Source organism: Ambystoma mexicanum, chromosome 2q, assembly GCF_040938575.1.
Source record: "Ambystoma mexicanum isolate Mex_15411 chromosome 2q, UKY_AmexF1_1, whole genome shotgun sequence".
Classification (NCBI taxonomy): Eukaryota; Metazoa; Chordata; class Amphibia; order Caudata; family Ambystomatidae; genus Ambystoma; species Ambystoma mexicanum.
Window position 1 is genome coordinate 344,582,541 of NC_090924.1, and position 18,944 is coordinate 344,601,484.

General features: G+C 43.9%; 1 protein-coding gene across 2 annotated transcripts in view; it reads left to right on the forward strand.

Moving 5' to 3' along the window:
- The window catches only part of SLC5A11 (solute carrier family 5 member 11), a 672,168-nt gene that overhangs the window by 182,919 nt on the left and 470,305 nt on the right, over positions 1–18,944 (forward strand). For both annotated transcript variants that reach the window (XM_069647357.1, XM_069647356.1), the window contains exon 5: positions 10,103–10,162. In XM_069647357.1, the coding sequence (XP_069503458.1) occupies positions 10,103–10,162 (60 nt within the window). The remainder of the gene's footprint in view (positions 1–10,102; positions 10,163–18,944) is intronic.

Below are 18,944 nucleotides of genomic sequence, written 5' to 3' on the forward strand. Positions count from 1 at the left end.
GAGGGCACAAGTCCTGGATACATCTCCACAACCCCCCTTTAGATTTTTCAATCGGATACATCGCAGTATTGCATGAGGATTCCGATGGCACTAAGATTCCCTGATCCATCAATGCAGAAATAGTCTTAAATATGCCTTCATCAGCTTCTCGATACATAGGATAATGGTTTGCTTGAGGTAAAATTGCCCCTGGCTTGAGTTTTATTGTAACCTCCCCTATTCCCTTCAATAGGCCTACGTCATATGGGCCCGTAGTCTACAGGACACTTGCCACCTTTTCTATGTCTTCTTGAAAGAAAACAGGTCTTTGTCACATCAGTGCCATTCACTGTGGAACTTCCCTTTTCTCAATCCTTATCCAATATGTAATGCTTGTAAAAACACTACCTCATCATCTATACGTTCATCTCTGAACATTTCTTCATCTGTTATGTCAGTCAATCTGTAGCCCTCCTCAATAGCTATCACTGTTTTTCATGCTCTGCCTTCGACATCTACTCCTTCAAGCATTGCTATTTCCTGTCATACCATAGCTGCTTCCAGTTCTATAAGAATAGTCTGCCCTTCTTCCTCATCCATAGGTACTTGGGGAATATATAAAAATGCATCAGGAACTCTCACAATTTTCCCTACTAATCCTGGTAGGCATGTTAATAAAATGCTCACCCCATACGTGAAGACATCCGGATCTACTGGAATGCCTCGTAGAGTCACTTGTACTGTAAATGCCAGTATAACCTCTCATACATTCAAATAATGTATTCCTGGAGTGGAGCACACTATTCCTTGATCAGTGAATGAAATCGCCATGTTAAGTTTTGTCATCAAATCTGTACCCAGAATGTTAACTGGCAGTTGTCGCGAATATAACAAGGGGACCGACATGTCACATTCCACTATAGAAACAGGTAATTTATCAGTAAAAGGAACTACATTTGTAGCTCCAGAGAACCATTCAGTATTCATGGCAATACCTGACATTGATATTTTCCCTCCCTTATACATGAGCAAGTCACCCCATTCTGTTGGATACTTCCTAGGCTTCTACATACATGCGCAATATGCCTTGTTATCCCATAATTCCAACAGATTGGGGGTGGCCCTCTGGCAAACCCACCATTATATCCTCCATGAGTATTCTGACTTCCACCATGGGCATTTTGAAATCCACCTTGGGTGTTCTGAAATCCACCTCCTCTTCCTCTAAACCCTCCACCTATTCCTCGCTGCCAAAGCCCATACCCACTTTGATCCACTGGGTGTATATTTTTCACGTGTAATGCACCAGTTATTTCTTGCGTTCCTACTCCTTCTCCACTTGTCAATATTGCCCTTCCTATAGCACATATTGACAATTTTTTCTGAACTAACTTGGGGCTTCCTCAAGCTTTCTGTTCGCATCATTCTTTCTATTCTTCTCTTGTAATAATCGGCAATGATGCACGATATCCAACTGTATCTTAGCCCATGGCTTCACTTGCATTCCTACTTGTTTTTTCATTTGTCTCTCTACTTGATATGGCAATCCCTTGCACAAAATATGATAGAATAGTGCCACTGTTTGTTCCCAAGGCTCACGCATCTCAAGCTGCCATCTCTCTTGAACATCCTGAACATAAGCAATAGGGTCTTCATCTTCTTTCATTTTACATGTCACATGCACCCATATCTGATGTATCAGGATACTGGACCCTAAGAGCCCTCCAAATATCTGCCCTACAATTATCAAATGGTGCTCTATCATGCGCTGTGTTTTGTGCTGTCACACTCGCATATCCCGCTCGTCCACAAAAACCGTCAGCTCTCTCTCCAAGAATAGCAGCCAATAGACCTTTCATGTCCCATATGGCCAACGTAATTCCCCCTGTCATTTTCTCTAATTCATAAATCCATTTTCCAGCCCCCGAAGTCAAACTAGGTAACTTGCATTTTAAGTTACCCTTATCCATCTGAGGCCATGGAATATATTGCCGTCTTGCCCGCCTTCTCTAGCAAGGGGAACTGTGAGAACCCCATCCCATAACTGGATCCCATTATTCGTTTACCCAATGCAGAGGTAATTGTCCCTATTTGTCTTTGTGCTGGTAACAACCTTAAGCTACTCACATAAGGTGGAGATTCTCCTCTCTCACTACACGATCGTCTTTGGGAACGTTTGGGATATGGTATAGGAACTGGTGTTCCAGATCTGACCATCTTACCTCCTTATCCAGGTTTTGACTTCCCAAGAGTGCGCATGTACCTTCCCCTCCTATCTTACGACATGACTCCCTTTCTTCGTCTGACATTGCCCTACCCCAACTGGTGTGACTCTCATCCTCCCCTTCCCTATCTAAATCTAGTCTACTCAAAGAAAATGTTCTATATTCATCACTACACATGTTTTCCTCCTCATCTCATGGTTTTGGTATCATGGATCGTCTGCCGCTCCCTTACTCGCTGTTCTGCCTTATTTGCTAATATATCTTATCGATCATCTCTCCAATACTTTCTGCATCATATAGTTCCTCTTCTTGTGCTACTTTAGGTATTTCTTGACCCATTTCTCTCATTGGGAAAAACTTTGCTTCTCGTTTCTCATTGCCCCCTGTATTTCGTCGCTTGGTCTTATTCGTTCTTTAAGAACGAGACTGGCGTCAAGATCTCGCTGCCTTCTATTCTGTTGTAGTCCTTCTTCCACTTCCCTTTGTTTTCTTGCATACCTTCTTGCCCTCTCTTCCTCTTGCTTTCGTGCATCCCTTCTTATTTCTTCTCTTTGTTCTTCTTCTCTTCGTTCTTCTTCCCTGCAATCTTTTTTCCTTCACTCTTTGTGCCTCTTCTTCTCTCTTCCTTTCTCTCCTATCCCTTTCTTCTATTTCTTTCTTCCAACTGTCATACTTTCTTTGTTCCTCTACCCACTTGTTGTCTTTCTCTTGTTCTTCTCTATGTATCTTTTCCCATTGTTCCCTGCTTTTTCTTCCTTGCACATCCTCCCTCAACCGCTTTTCTCGTTCCTTATCCTTCCTTTCTGCCTCATCTTTGTCTTCCTTTTGCCTAACCTCCTCAATGCTTTTCCCATCTAACTTGAGTAATATCTGTCCTCCCATCTATTCGTTCTGTACAAGCGTTACCTCATCGGCTCTGTCCTTTTCTCCTTTCCATCTCTTCATTTCTCTGTCTATATCTGTTGATATATTCTATGGCTTGCCTTGTTCCTATTTATCTCGTATGAACTTACATGCGTCTTCCTTGTTTTTACTCTCTTCTGGACTTTCATTGCTACTATAAGCGGGGGGTGCATATGTCGGGTTTCTATACCCCACAACTGCTTTTAATTCTTTTAAAGTATGAAACCCTATCTCTTCTGCATCTACATTCTTAGATTCAAGTGCAGTAAGAGGAGGCGAGGGGTTGATGCCCTCCCCTTATGCTGATTAAGCATTCACTCTTCCTGTCCGGGACCTCTTTCTCTTCTTCATACATTTTCCCGAGTTCTAAAACTGACAGTCTTTTCTCTGATTTCTTTCCCGTGTACGCATCATGCACATATGTGGTCATGTGTGGTAATACTGCTTTTGACAATGATCCCCCTTGTGGCCATGGCATGAGCATTTTATCAGCTGTGCCCTTTACCCATTCTGCACTGTACTGTTTGAGCTTGGGCGCCTGTCGTGGTAATGTTTTAGAAAGGTGCATAAGAGGAGGTCCTCCATAATGACAAGTCACAATTAACTGTCGATACTTACCAGATCGTTATCGTGTTATATTTAATAAATCTCTACTTATCTCAAAACGTATTGCTCAACTCTTTTAATCTCAAAAACAATAAATATGAGCAAGCACCATCAATTGCTGCTCAATCCTCTTTCGTCTCAAAAACCTATCTGTCTTCTGACTGGCAGCAATCATTTACTACACTTTAACTCAAACCAACTTCACTTCCAACTTTCACAATTTATCACTTTTCAGAACTTCATACATCAAATAACAATCACTATAATAATACAATACACATTAACAACCCCTGTGATCACCTTCTCTTTTCTCTATAATAATTTAAAGTAAGAGGTATTTTCTCTTTGTCTCCAATTATATTACCCCGTACAGATTTTAAGACTTCACCTTCCACGGTCCTGACCGGGTGTATTCTCTCTCTTAATATTCCAACTGGAATTTGAGACGTCTTCTTCTATCTCCCTTGAAATAGGATTACCTAGGTGTTCCTTTATCCACATAAAATTTCCTGTTACCCACTTTATTTTCATAAATCATCACAATCCCGCCACTTTATATTGCTTTTTCCCTTAGTATACTTACATCCGTTTAATCGATTCGAGGCCTTCGGTATCGACTCCTCCTCCAATCCGACCACTTCGCCTTCTGTCCGCAGAGCACCCGTGGAAACTGACCAGGGATTTCTTCAAGGATGGACCTGCCCACTGTCTCGATTTTTCTTGCAAGTTTATTTCTATCGGCTGCTCTCCACAGGAAACTCCATGATCTTCCAGCTAATGGCAGAGGATGCCCGATCGCCCACACCTCTGAAGCCAAACTAGTTTAGATCTGAAACCATCCGCATTGCTACCAAATGAGCTTATGGCCCTTGGAACATGCATCTGTTACTGGATGGGATTACACCAGAGTGATTCTGAGTCCAAATAACCAACAAACTCAAGAAGATGGCAAGTTGCTGTTTTTGAGCAATTATCTAAAACCAGGAGTTTACAACGAACATCAACAGACGTATGCTCATTCTCTGCGATTTCCACAAAAAATAAAATTATGTGTCAGAATAACATCATGCTACGTGGCAATAGTGAAACACCTATCAAGGGTTGGGATTGGTTGAGGGACAAATCTAGATATACAATCATATAGGAGCTACGTTTGTTATTGGCTGTCCATTATCAGGTGGATAATTTATGCCTACCTCTTCATACGTGGCATTTAAGAAAAATCAGTTAAACAGTGCTTCATTGGTTTCTCAAACTATAAGGTCCTTCATTATACAGACTAATACAATTGGTGTGGCACGCTTGTGCCATATCTGGAACATTTGGTCCAATTAGCAGCATGTAAGCCAAGACTCAGGTGCAAGTAGATAGGACATGAGGCTGCCCTTCCACCCAATTAGCCCAACATATCTCATCACCCATGCCTTCTGCCATGAAATTCTCTTTGTACTTGGCCTTGCAGAGTAGTCTTGTCCTGGGAATGCAACGGGAGTGAGGCACTTGCTATCGTGTCTGGAACTCCAAGTTCAAGACCTATTTCCTTCCTCGACTCATGTGACAAGAGACCATGATTTTGTTCATTCTGCAAGCTTTTAAATGTTTTAAATGAATCAAGACGTTGCATCCTTTGTGTTCTTTCTTGAACCTTAACGTGAAAGGATTCATCCTCCACACAAACGTTCCTCTTCAGCGTACATAGGTGACCTCGACTTCTCAGTTCTTGACTTGAGGCCAGACAGCCTCCCAATGCAGCGCCAATATCCTGCTATTCTACTGCGACATAGCCTTCCATTTTTTCTCCATGATTCGTTGGTTTATTATTTCATGATACCAAGGTCCAGTTTCTGTACAATGGCGGCTCCACCTGCATTCTATTCACTACTTATAGCTAGCCTATACAATGACATAATCTATCTTGCATTTCAGCGTTTGTAAATTCTTTATACTTCCAATTTATGCAGCACTTTTTACCATGTAATCTTCTTCTTTTACATTTTAAGGTTCACTTGATTCTTTACTTCGTCATTTCTCCTCTAGGATCCATACATTGTGTTCATTCAGTATTTCAGGACTTGGTGCACTCTTTATTATGATGTCATCAGTCCATTTTCTTAGCTCTTTCTCATATTCCTTCAGGGAGTTCCTCCTATGGGCTGTCATCAACTCGAGGGTACATTTGATATGGTTGTCTTAATGAATACCGTCTTCCATATACTCGCTGCGGTATTGGTACATCAGCTGGTGTTAGACAGGGCACGGTTGCATGGCTGTAATACACAAGAGGTAGGGGAAGGATCTCCTGCAGATATGTATGTCTTCTCCTCTACAGGACAAACCTTCCAAACTACCTTCTCTTTGGAGAAATTAAATGATGGTTTGCATGACAAGGCTTGTAGCTCACTCTGTGAGCAGAAGTGATGGCTGCCAAAAAGATGGTTTGCAGGGTTAATAACCTGAGAGGACAAGAATGGAGAGGTTCAAATGGAGCTCCCATTAGAAAGGTTAGTACCAGGTTCAACTCCTAGGATGGAACCAGAAAAGGGACTAGTGGGAAAGTAGTTTTCAGTCTTTTGAGAAATTGAATGACAATCATAACGGCCTTCCTCTGGCATGCATTTTAAAATGGATAACTCCTCCAGATATCCCTTGATAGTAGCCACCTGCAGCCCCTGTGGTGCTAGGTGCAGCAACAAAGAAAGCCCATCTGGTGTTTTGCAAGTGAAAGGATCAATATATTTAGCTGTACACCAGCTGCAAAACATATTCCAATCGCAGCAGTATAGTGCTTTTGTTGCAGGTCTTCCGGTCGAAAGCAACACCTGCATCATGTCTTCTGGAATGTCATAATCTTTATATCTTAACCTCTCAAAAACCAGACGTGAAGGTTCAGAATTCTGATTCCTAGGTGAAGAAAACAGCATCCATCTTGTGAGAGTAGGTCCACTCTCTGGGGAAGATGAAATGGAGAACAGATGGGAAAATGCCGGATGCCATGAGGCCCAGCAACTGCAGAAAGTAGAATGCTTGTAGATGTTGGGCATTCTGAAATCTCATTACCATATGCAAGATATGTTGAGCCCTCAACTCGGGAGGCAAAGCCTTCCCAGAGGAAGAGTCCAGGTCTGCGCCAATGAATTGAAGTGTTAAGGTTGCCCCAAATTCCCAGATGGGTCCAGAGGAATCAGAATCAATCAAAACCAGACTAAACAAAGAAGTAGACAAAGTGCACAGCAAAACCCAATTTTATTCACATCAAAACAAAGCCAGGATAGCATGCAAGCATTCAAATCTCATCGCTTTGGCAACATATAGATTCCATACAGGTTAAACAACAGTTAATTAGGTTAGAAGTATCTGATGGCTCCGCCTGGAACCACCCCTATATTCAGGCTAAACTACATCATCTTCACAGCAAGGGGTTGGTTGGCATACTACTTGATGGGCAGCATGTCTTTTGGCATGTTGCTATCCAACATTGAGCATTTGACAGGTCATCGGGATGTGAGCCAGACAGAGAGTAGGCGGCGAGAGGCCCATGGAACATTCTTCCTTGAATTAAAAGTAACCATCCCTCATTCGTAGGCCATGAGACCGGGCAATCCCTTTGTTATTGGCCTTGTGTGGCACCTCATCTCTATGTGTGCAGCAGGTGTCCTATCTGTGTTTGCTTCTAATGAATGGCCAGTGTTCTCCAATTATGGGTCAAGTGCGATGGGACCATGTTTGGAATAGATTTAGCTACTTTTTATTGTGGTTTTAGCTAATATTAATATGTGTGTCATGCTTTCTGTTGCCACTGGGGACACTCTTGAGTTATTCTTCATGGAGTCTTTGGGCTTACTGTTGTACTGCACCTGGCTACCAAAGGCTGGTTGTGCTCATATAAAACTTGAATTAATCTGGGAGTATAGTGCTTGATCTTGGGAATTGCACTCTTGTGCCTTCGTTTCACCGTTTCCAATCCTACCCAATTTCACTTTAACCTTGGCATTAGTTGCCAGCCAATGTGTGAGCTCTGAACGGATTTGTATTTCTGTGGATTCATCCCTTTGAGTTTTCCCAAGGCTTTGAGTCCTGTGCTCATTCAGAGATGTGCTGCGGTTTCCATTTTTAATAAGATGGCTGCCTCACTACACTTGTACTTCTGTGTTAACAAGCTATATTTGCATGTAGTTCATGTTACATTCACCTTACACATTGGTCATGTTATTTTTTTTCATGCCTGTGAATGCTAATATTCTTTTTTATGTGAAAAACCATAGGGTGTTTCACAACGTAGTCCCTGGGAATCCCGTACTCAGGTGGTCACTGAAAGGCTATCACTTTTGGATCCCGATCCTGGGGGTGGACAAGCAAGGGAGCATCACCTCGGTAGGGGGTACTTGAGGAGTGGGGCAGAAGCCCCAATGGTGAGACATGGAATCCCCTCTTTTTCCACAACCCTTCTAACCCCTATCCCGGTTTATTTTATGGGAAACTACAACTCCCATAATTCCTCCCCACTTTGTCTTGACAAAAACACTGCACTGAGAGAGATGAGGAATGAGGTCAGAAGGATTACCTCCCCTGACTTGCATTGGCCCTGTCCCTGTAATGAGGCGTTGGAGAGTCAGCTCTAATAATGTACACCTGTCACTTATTAAGACCTGAGGAGTGCAAATGTGAAGGGCAAAAGGTGGCGTACACACTTGTACGCTGCCTTTTGTCCTTTACATGTGCACCTCGAAGTGCAAATGACAAACATTTGGAAGGAACGGACCTGGCTATGCCTGAGTACAAACGTACCAGGTCCCCGCCGTCAAATTACGTCTAGGAGAAACATGAGCTCCATTATGTTTTGCATTGCATTGCACACAGATACATCAGATGCCTTATAGCCCTGATATATCCCAAACTCTCTCTTTGCCCCCTGTCATGACTGCAGAATCAACAGACAACTCAAATATATTCATTTTCTTTGGGTATAATAGAAACCCATAGTATTAGGTTTGAATATGCCCCTTGGATGGGGCTTGAGAATGTACACAAAATAAAGTAGCTTTTCTTGGCACTGTGGTCCTCACCCTCATACTTCTTTCGTGGAACCTTGTTGAGCCTTTCTTGTCTTGGGGAGAATATGTCAGGATGTCACATTGGTGTACGTGAACATCTAAGGGACTTACCACCACTATCCCTTGTAACCTTATTTTGTCTTGACAGGCATCAGACTCGTTCACAGTTTTGTTGCCCTGAGATTAACACGCCCCCACACCCCAGTCCGCAGTTTGTGGTGTAGGCTCAGCTGTTTATTCTTCCAGGCCTTCAGCTGCCCCCCAACCCCTCTCCACCACTGAATGATTTTGCTTTGGGTTGAGATTCCTGGGATTCTCTTTCTTTCCCCTCTAGCCTAGCCTACACTCTTTTCCTCCTCTCCTCTCTTTTTATCATTACTACACTTCTCCATTTTTCTTTTTATTCCTACTTGTCTATTTCTGTTCTCTACCGGTCTTTCTCTGTTTTTTCCCTCCTTACCACTCTCTGGCCTCCTCACCGTTCTGCCATATAGCTCATCTTTCTCCTTGACTCACAATCTTTCCCCCTCCTATCTTATTGGATGCTTTATTCGTCCTCCTTCCTCTGCTCCACTCACTCGATCTCCCCCGCCACCCCTACTTTCATTTCTTTTGTATCTTCTAATTTTCCACCACTTAAGTGCTTCTCTTTTACACCTCTACTCTTCTGTCCACTTCTGCTCCTCTTTCTCCAAGATCTGCTCTCTCTCTCCCATCTCCTCTCTTTCCCCTCCAAGCTCCTCTTTCTGCCTTCCCTACTTGCCACCCTCTGAACTCCTCCTCGCTCGTCACATCCTCTAGCCTCAAACAAGGGACTTCATATCACCTCATAATATACTTGTACCTCTCCATTTCCCCAATGGTGTTTTGAGGTGCCATCCATGTAATCTATCCTTACTTAATACAGCTTGGCACCTCCTCTCCCTTTCCATATAACTCTCTAACTTTTTTCCAAACCGCTCTTTCCTTCCTCGCCTAGCTTGCTTTGAAATGACATCTGGCCTATGTTAAGTATAATATAATCAACCTAACATGCCAACCTACAAATGTGCTAATGTAAAAAGGACCAAACAGTGTGGAAAGGTATACAGACGGACAACAAAGTGCTTTGGAGGATATATTCAGCTGGTAAGAAAGGAATGTGTAAAGGTAAGACCTCATAAAAAAGTGGGGAGTCCAGTTCTGAGGGTCTGGGCCAAGCAGAAGAGGATCCCTTATAGAAGCTAAGTATTAAGGACCTATTTGTAAGAGCCAAGAATCCTTATTTGAAGTTCTTTATTTCTTGGAGTGAGACAAGATAATCGCGTGTTGGTTTTAACATTCCTTTCTTGTTCACAGGGCTTGTTCTGCGTCCTCATACTGGCCTGGTTATTTCTACCAATTTACATTGTTTCCGGGGTAAGTAAAAAATAAACGTTAAACACTTGTAAATTCATGATCTTTAGTTATTTGACTGAACTCCCAATTGCATCAATGGTTAAAGTTTTAGTTTTCTTCCAATATAACCCTCTGTAATCTACGATTGACTGTCCTTTGGTCTTACTTTGACCATAATATGGCTCACCAGCATGAAAATCAGGATTTCAGGGCAATTGGGTCTAATATTGGAACTTTGACTTATGTAACTGGGCCAGCTGCAGGAACACAGAGACATTCAATGTTTCATTGTTTCACTGCCTTGCAAAGCTCTCCAAAGACATTTCTAGTTACATTGGCTTTTCCATAAGCTACTGACATTTTTCACAACCCTTCAAAATGTTAATCTTTGACAAATGCTCAGTAAACCTTCCAAATTTAAATGGTTATGAATATTTTTTTCCAACAAAAGTTAAGCTTACTATTAAAAGTTAAAATCTATAAACGTTGGGAATGACAATGTTATGAGTTGGCATTTCATTAAACACCAAACATAAAATCAAATCATCATTGTTGAACTGTAACTCACACTTTTGTTTTGTGTGAATGTGTTAAAGTATTGTGTGTTGAATTTGTTTGCTGATGTATGTATGCCTGTTTGTACTTCACATGTGAATGATACTTGTTTGTTGTAAATGTGGTAAGAAGATGGTAATTAGGAGTGTATGTTGTGAGGTTGTAAATGTATTAAGCGTGGCTTTATATGTTATTTAATATAAGGTGCATATTATTCCTATTTATTTAAAATGTAATGCAGTGTGATTTTAGAATGTATTGAATGATTGCCATGTATGTTGCTTGTTGGTATATGTTGTAAAGGTATATGCACATGTGCTCATCATACTTTTTTGCTTATTATTTGTGAGGGTGAGTTAAGGTTCCAACAGAGTTGGTGTTGTTTTATTTTGAGTTTATGGTATAATAATATGCACTGAACCTTAATGTAAGCATTCCCTACATTTACAGATGTTAACGTTTATAAGTTGCCATCTTACATTTTGTACCAATTTTATTTTCCTACTGATGTCTTATTGAAATGGTTTTGTATAATTTGCCTGTTAGTTATGCTTGCATGTGTTTGGAGGGCAAAACGTTTAATGCATGTGTATTGTATTAATACTTTTATGCAAGTTATTTTGTTGATGTGCGTAGAATATTTTACCAATGATCCGCGTATATGTTGTTTGTAAAAAATAGAGTTGAAGATGTTTTGAATTTCAGTGATGTGTTGATGTGTTTGTTGTGTGTGCAGGGGAAGCAGATTGTCTTTTGTTTTCCAGTGTGAGCTTGTGTATGTTGGGGGGCTGCAGATATTTTTGTGTGTTCCACACTTTATTGTTCATTTGGTTTTGTCCCTCCGGTCTTACTGCGCGGGAACAACTCGATTTGTGTGTTGGGGGCTACAGATATTTTTGTGCATTGCGCAATATATTCTTTCATTTTGTCCCTCGGTACCACTGGGCATGAGCAAATAGGTGTGTGTGAGTTGAGGGCTGCAGACGTTTTAGCCGGGGAGTAATGTAACTGATTCAGGATTTTAAATTGAATCAGTCAGAGTCCTGAGTTCATGGAGACCGATTTGGTGAGTTGACAATATCGGGCCCATCTCACGTCATCAATCTGGGTACCCACATCTCGCTCCCAGGTTTCTCTGATAGTGTTTCGTGAGGGGGAATGTGTTTGCACCAAGGTATAGCGACGAGACTCCCTTATTATGACCATCCGTCGTTACCATGGCTCTGATGCATTCATGTGTCTGGGGTTCTGCCGGGAAGGAAGGCCATTTAGCAGCAAAAGCTGTTCTCATACGATAGTATTGCAGCCGCTTAAGCTGGCCACCCCCCACTGCATTTATGAAGTCTGTGAGTTCACAAAACATGCCATTGGGGAACATATCTCGCATCCTGAAATGTTTATTTGGGTCCCAGGTTCGCTGAAGGGCCTTGTCAAAAGTCGGGGAAATACTAGAGAAGTTCCACAGGGGTATATCTGGGTCATAGGGGATCTCCAGGCCAATCCTCCTGTAGACCCTGGATCAAGCTTGTATGGTGATGTATACCGGGTCGAATGGGCAGATGTTACCATAAGTGGGGTTCAAGAGGACCGATTGTATATCATTAGGACGGACTGCGTGCTTTTCAAGAAGAATGTGTGGGGCTGTGTCTTTGGAGTCAAACCAATGTTTCACAAATTGTGCCTGTGCTGCTATACAATATAATGCAAAATCAGGGGCCGCAATACCGCCGTGCGAGTATGGCTCCACCATCTTGTCCCAACCCAGCCTAGCAGTTTTCCCGTTCCAAATAAAGGAAGACGCCAATGATTTAAGTTTCGCAAAAAAGGGTTTACCGGGCCAAATCGGGATGTTGTTGAAGAAATGTAAGAGTTTGGGTAGAACTACCATTTTAAGTAGGGCCTCTCGGCCGTATAAGGACAGAGGGCGATTAGCCCAAAATTGGAGCTTGGTCGTAAGGGTGAGAAGTAATTCGCTGTGGTTATGCGAGTACAGAAGCTGTCTATCTCTGGCCACCATGATTCCCAGGTATCTTACCTGCGTGGGGGCAGGTTTAAACCCTGTAATATGAGATAGGTCACCTGTATAAGGGTCAATGGAAATATTTCAGATTTTGGGACATTGATTTTATACCCTGAATATTCCGAGAACTTGTGTATATCAGACATAATGTGTTGCACATTCTCATGTGGGTCCCGGACATATAACAGCGTATCATCTGCGTACAGTGATATAATTTGGAGAGGGCCAGTCATCCTGAGACCTCTGTGCGAGTGGTGTTGATGGATATATTCCGCCATCGGTTCAATAGTGAGTGCAAATACAATGGGCGAGAAAGGACAGCGCTGTCTGGTCCCTCTGTGTAGATGGAAAGAAGGGGACAGGGTGTTATTAGTTAGGACCTTGGCAGATGGTTGGGTATATAGCAGCCGGACGCATTTAATAAAATATGGCCCAAGTCCAAACCTCTCGAGTACCAGGAAAAGGTATGTCCAGGAGACGGAATCAAAGGCCTTTTCGGCGTCTAGGGCCACTACAGCCGCTTTTGCCTCTGGATTTATTTGCGCCAGCACATTAAATAATCGTGTCAGGTTTAAAGCTGTAGATCTAGTTGGTATAAAGCCAGCTTGGTCAGGGTGGACCAGGATTGGCATGTACGGCAGGAGTCTGGTGGTCAGCACCTTGGCGAAGATTTTCGCGTCAGTGTTGATTAGGGAGAGGGGCCTATAAGAGGCCATATCCTGTGCTGGCTTGCGTGGCTTCAGAAGGATCGTAATGACTGCTTCACGCATCGAGTCTGGAAGGATACCACGATTCATAGCCTCTTCCCACACTTTCAGTAACAGTGGGGCCAGCTCACCCTGAAATTCTTTGTACAGTTCGGCGGTCATGCCGTCTGAGCCAGGGGCGCGTCCGCCGGATAGAGATTTAATGGCCTCAGTGAGTTCTTCAATAGTAACGGGTTGATCTATAATGTTTCGTGTCGTTTGGGTGAGTGTTGGGAGATCGAGGGAGTCCAGGTACCTGAACGTGTCTTCCCTGGTTTTAACATCATGATCAGAGTACAGAGCAGAATAGAAATCAGCAAAAGTAGAATTAATGTCACTTTCTTTATTGACCGCGACCCCAGCCGGGTTCTAGATACTAGCGATTGGGTTAAGGTGTCTGTCTGTTCTAAGCATGTTGGCCAGAAATCTCCCCGCTCTATTACTCTCCCCGTACCTGCCGGCCTTAGCCGGGGCAGCCATGTATAAGACTTCCCTGTTGGCTAGCTCATTGAATTCCTTGAGGGAAGCGTGCATCCTAGAAAGGGTTTCCTTGTTCAATGTGGCGCTATATTCCGTCTGTAATGCGTCTATTGTGGCTTCAGCCACACCCAGTTCCCTTCTCACCGCTTTCAGCATACCTGTAGACTTACCCAGTATAGTACCCCAGATCCAAACTTTGAATGCCTCCCATAGGGTAGCATAGGTGCTCACCGAACCTTGATTCAACTCCAGAAATTCCTCCATTTCAATATGTAGTGCTTCACAGATATTGGGGTCCCTAAGGATCGCAGAGGGCATTCTCCACCTTTTAGCCGGAGGTGGGGAGTCATCTAGGCTGATGTCTAGTGTTATCAGCGAGTGGTCTGAGAGTGTGCAGGGGTGTATTGCACAGTCAGTGATCGCCCCAGAGATGGATGAACTAATGAACCAATAATCTATACGGGAGTGGGAGTCATGAACAGATGAGTAGAAAGTGAATTTCCTCTCATATGGATGTAACGTTTGCCATGCGTCAATTATATTGGTCTGTTCCATCATCTGTCTAACAGTAAGAGCCGTTTTGGACGGGGCCCTGGGGGATGTAGATGAACGATCCAGGGAGTGATCAAGAATCATATTAAAATCCCCACCCAATATTATTTGCGCCTCTTCCGATGTGGACAGCATATCAAGGATTGTGCAGTAAAATAGCGGGTTATCTATATTAGGACCCTATGTGTTAATCAGTAATATTTGCCGTCCCGCCACCTCCCCCCATACCAGCACGTATCTACCTAGAGGGTATATTTTACTAGAAAGATACCTGAAGCATAGCTTGGGGTGTATAAGAGTCAGGACTCCCCTGGACTGTGTCGAATACTCTATGAAGTACCTATGAGGACCCCATCGTGTGAGGAATTTGGTATTGATACTCCCCAGCGCATGTGTTTCCTGTATCAGAAGGATGTGGGGGTCCTGCCGTGTAATGCATGCGGCAATTTTCCTTGTCTTGAGTGGATTGTTGAGACCCCGAATGTTCCAGGAGAGTAGTCTAATGTTCAAGCCACCCTTAGCCTGCGCCATAGTTGCCTATTGGAAGGAGCGTTTGCCAAGAATGGCGCCATTGTCTCAAGTGATGGAAGAGTCCTGCTGGAAAGTAGTCCCCTGATTTTAACTTTGTAACATTCCCAATTGTGCCTGGCAGAACACCAGGAAAAACTTTTACCTGTTTCCCCCGCCAACCCCCACCCGCATCATCAACCCCAACCCGATGATGTATCCCATCAACCATAACTTGGGAAGTCTCCTGGGGGTGTGAGCTGTACTCACGTGACCGACCACCATGGGGGGGACTCACGGCCCTACGACAACATATGGTGGACAGGGCCACTTCGCCGTCAACGGGTTATTGAACTTGTGGCAAGGCAGTGCGGAGTAAGTCTCATCAGCCAGCATGGTCCTCCGGTTCCGCCATCGGCCGGGGCGGCAAGTTGCGGTTAGTCTCCTGGCTCCCCGGGGGAAGGAGGATTGAGGCCTCGACATACATCATGGCATCCGTTGGATTCTCAAAAAAGTGTGCTCGGCCTCCGTGTTGGATGTGGATTTTAGCTGGGAAGACAAGTGCATAGGGGATATGGCGTAGCCTCAGCTGTATCTTGACCGGTTCGGAGGACCGCCTCAACGTTTGCACATTAGTTGAAAAATCCAGATATATGTGTATCCTGTTGTCTTCATAATGCAGGGAGCCTTTTTCTCTGGAAAGCCTAAGGATAGCGTCTCTGTCTCTATAATTCAGGAGTCGGGCAATGATCGTGCGGGGCGGTGCTCCAGGTTTGGGAGGGGGGGCCAGGGTACGATCGGCCCGCTCCACGAGAAAATGATCGGAGAAAGCATCGGGGCCCAAGAGGGATTTCAGGACATTTTCTCCTGGCTTTCCATGGAATGGAACCTTTTCCGAAGGATTCGGCTGCTCCAACCAGGTGGATGTTGTTCCTCCTGGAACGAGATTCCAAGTCCTCGCACTTATTCAGGGTTTTCTGCAGGTCACCCTTCAACTGGGCGATATCGTGGCTGTGTTGTGCTATCGAGTCCTTGTTGACTCCAATTCTGTTCTCCGCCTCCGTAGTGCGTGCACTTTCCTTGTCAACCCTTGCCTTCAGAGAGCTGATCGTGGCCACTATATCGTCCAGTTTGCTGTTAACCGCCAGGAATCCACTCTGGACCATCGATAATAGTTTGTCCACTCTCTCGTCCATTGGATACTCCGGTTGGCCGCCCGGGGGCTCAGTGAGTGTCTTGGCAGAACCATGTGGCTGGGAGCTGGCGAAGGAGTCCATCGGACCAGTTTTCTTGGGGCCCATACTTTTCTTTTCGCTGCAGCCCATATATTAAATCTGTTGGTTTGCATCCACACACGTTCTGGTGCCCAGTGGTAGTCGGTGGTCAGCGATCACCGGCACTTGGGCGTGTGACTCAATCATCAGCGTAGTTTGTGGGCAGTATGTGCTTCATATGGGGAGGCGAGGGCAACACTCCTTGTGTGGTGGGTATGTGCAGAGGAAATGCCGGGAGGAGCGACAACAAGGGCACCCACCTTATGATGTTATCAGCAGGCCCCGACAACGAACGCAGTTGGCACGCCGCCGTTGGCAAGGTCCGACTCGGTGGTCAGTCAAGGATCAGTCCGCGGGGCAGCAACGGCTCAGGGAGCAGGTCGGCACCCCGCTGAAGAAAAGTCATGTTCCGTCGGGGCCGGGCTTGCGGTGTACACCCGGGAGGAGGACCGGGGGCCAGCAGGATATATTCACCAGCAACTCCGAAGTGTATCAGGAAGGCGCCCACAGCAAAAAGGCGGGCAGGTGGCTCCTCCCCTTTCGGGCCTGCAGACAAGCCGACACCTCTGGCTGTCGCGTGATTCCTCTGGAACCGTGGTCCGGGTATGCCGTCGCCGCGCTCACGGTGTAGGTTTTCCAGTCCGATATCTCAGGATTGAGCCGGCGTTTCTGCAGGGAAATCAGTGGAATGATGCCGCAGGTCTTCCACTGCCGATAACAGATGTTTATTGGCGTGTAGGTGGCCCCGAACAGGATTCATTTTATAGTAGGATATGTTACGGGCCGGAGCTCTCCCTTCAGGCGGCCATCTTCGTCGTGCGCAACAGTGCCCCCATCTGGGGTGCCTCTTTAGACCATTTAGCTTAAAAGTTACTCAATGGCTACCAGTTGGGCTCCCAGGCCACGAGCTAAACCCCTTGGAAAAATGCATTCTATAATGCATCAGTGATACCGGAGTGAATGCACACTTTAGGCCCTCTGTTCATATTAATTTCCTGAACATAAAGATGTATTTTTATGGCAAATACTTGATATGCGATTCAGCATTGAAGCCTTAAATCATTTATTTAATTGTAAACGTTTTTAATTGTAAAATCCTGCCATTCTCCTATGCAGTTTCTTTTAAATTCCACGACTATGAAGGAATGCGCTGTAATTCGTCAATGGTATACAGTCTTTTCACTGAAAATGTTTTCCTCGAGGGATGTTTCACCGAATTATCAAAAATATATGTGTATATGTTTGGGTGGGGTAAAGGGTTACGTTTTGAAAACGGGGTTTGGAAATGTTGGGGGAGTATTTAAGGGCGAAAAACAGCGGTTTGGGGGGGCCGCCCCCAATTAAAAAAAAGAAATAAAAAAAAATTGGTATACAGGTTTCACATTAGGTGAAACATTTTTCGGTGAAAACAATTTGAGGAAAAATTCCTTAGATGAAAATAATTTTATGAAAAGACATGCAACCTTCGTCAACGATTTTGTATTATAATAATAATAACACTTGCCCAAATAATACACAAATAATGCCTTGTCCTTTAAAAAGCCCTCCACTAAGCACCACTTAAGGCATGGATTCAAATCGTGAAAGTGTTGATTTTTAACGAGGAAACTAGAGTTGTAATCCTGGTTTTCCTGCCACACTGCTTGATCCTTGACAGATCACTTAATATCTTTTTGCCTTAGTTACCTTAACTGCCAACATTGTGATAGCTTCCAAACTGGCTAAATTCTGCAATTAATTGATGCAGAAATGACTGGATGTTTACTGGGCTAAAATGATTTAAGCCTATTTTGAGGAGCCACAGTTTCCTGTTCCTTCCTATCTGCACTCATCAAAACCATAGCATAACTGATCCTACGAACCTGATGCATACCCCTGAAGGTCCCAAGCTAAAAGACACCCAGAAAATAACAGCTCTGCACAATATGAAACCCATAAAGAGAACAAAAGCTTAAAGGTGGGAGAATAGAGTGAAAGCTTGCATCAAAATATTGCACTGGCTCCTCAAGGTTTACCAAAATAATTTTAGAATGCAGTGCATTGTACACTAACATTCTGGTCCAAATGCATTACTGCAGATCCCCAAACACCCAACCCTACAAAAGCTCTTGAATCAAAAACATGCATGCATTTTGCAGTTCACTTAAAAAATTACGCATATTGGAAAATAACTGCCATGGGCCCGAGGAGCAGCTTGCAACACATGAGCTCTGTTACTAAAAGATGACCACAACCTGTCCCAGCACTCCATGAAGTACGGTGTGCTGTAATCACTCTGCATCATGAAGGACTGTGCACAACCAGCTTGGCAGTAGGAGTAACTGCATACAGTCAGATGTGGGCTTGTAGTGGGATTTGGGGAGGCCGGGGACATTAGGCAATTGCTTAAATTAAGATTCAGCACAAATGATTCTAGTGAAGACATTTACATATACACCAGGCAGGTTCCATCAAAATACCTGTATGGCCAGCAAACATAACACAAATGTTTAATATAAAGCAGATTTCATACAATTTGAAATGCAAAAATACAACAACAAATAATGGTTTCAAAAAGACCCTATGCTCAGGTGTTATAGCAGATATGGCTGGCTGTTCATGTCTCAGAGTGTTAAATGCAAGCCTCAGTCTAAGCAGAGCCACAGCTTTACAGAAGGCAAGAGGAGTGA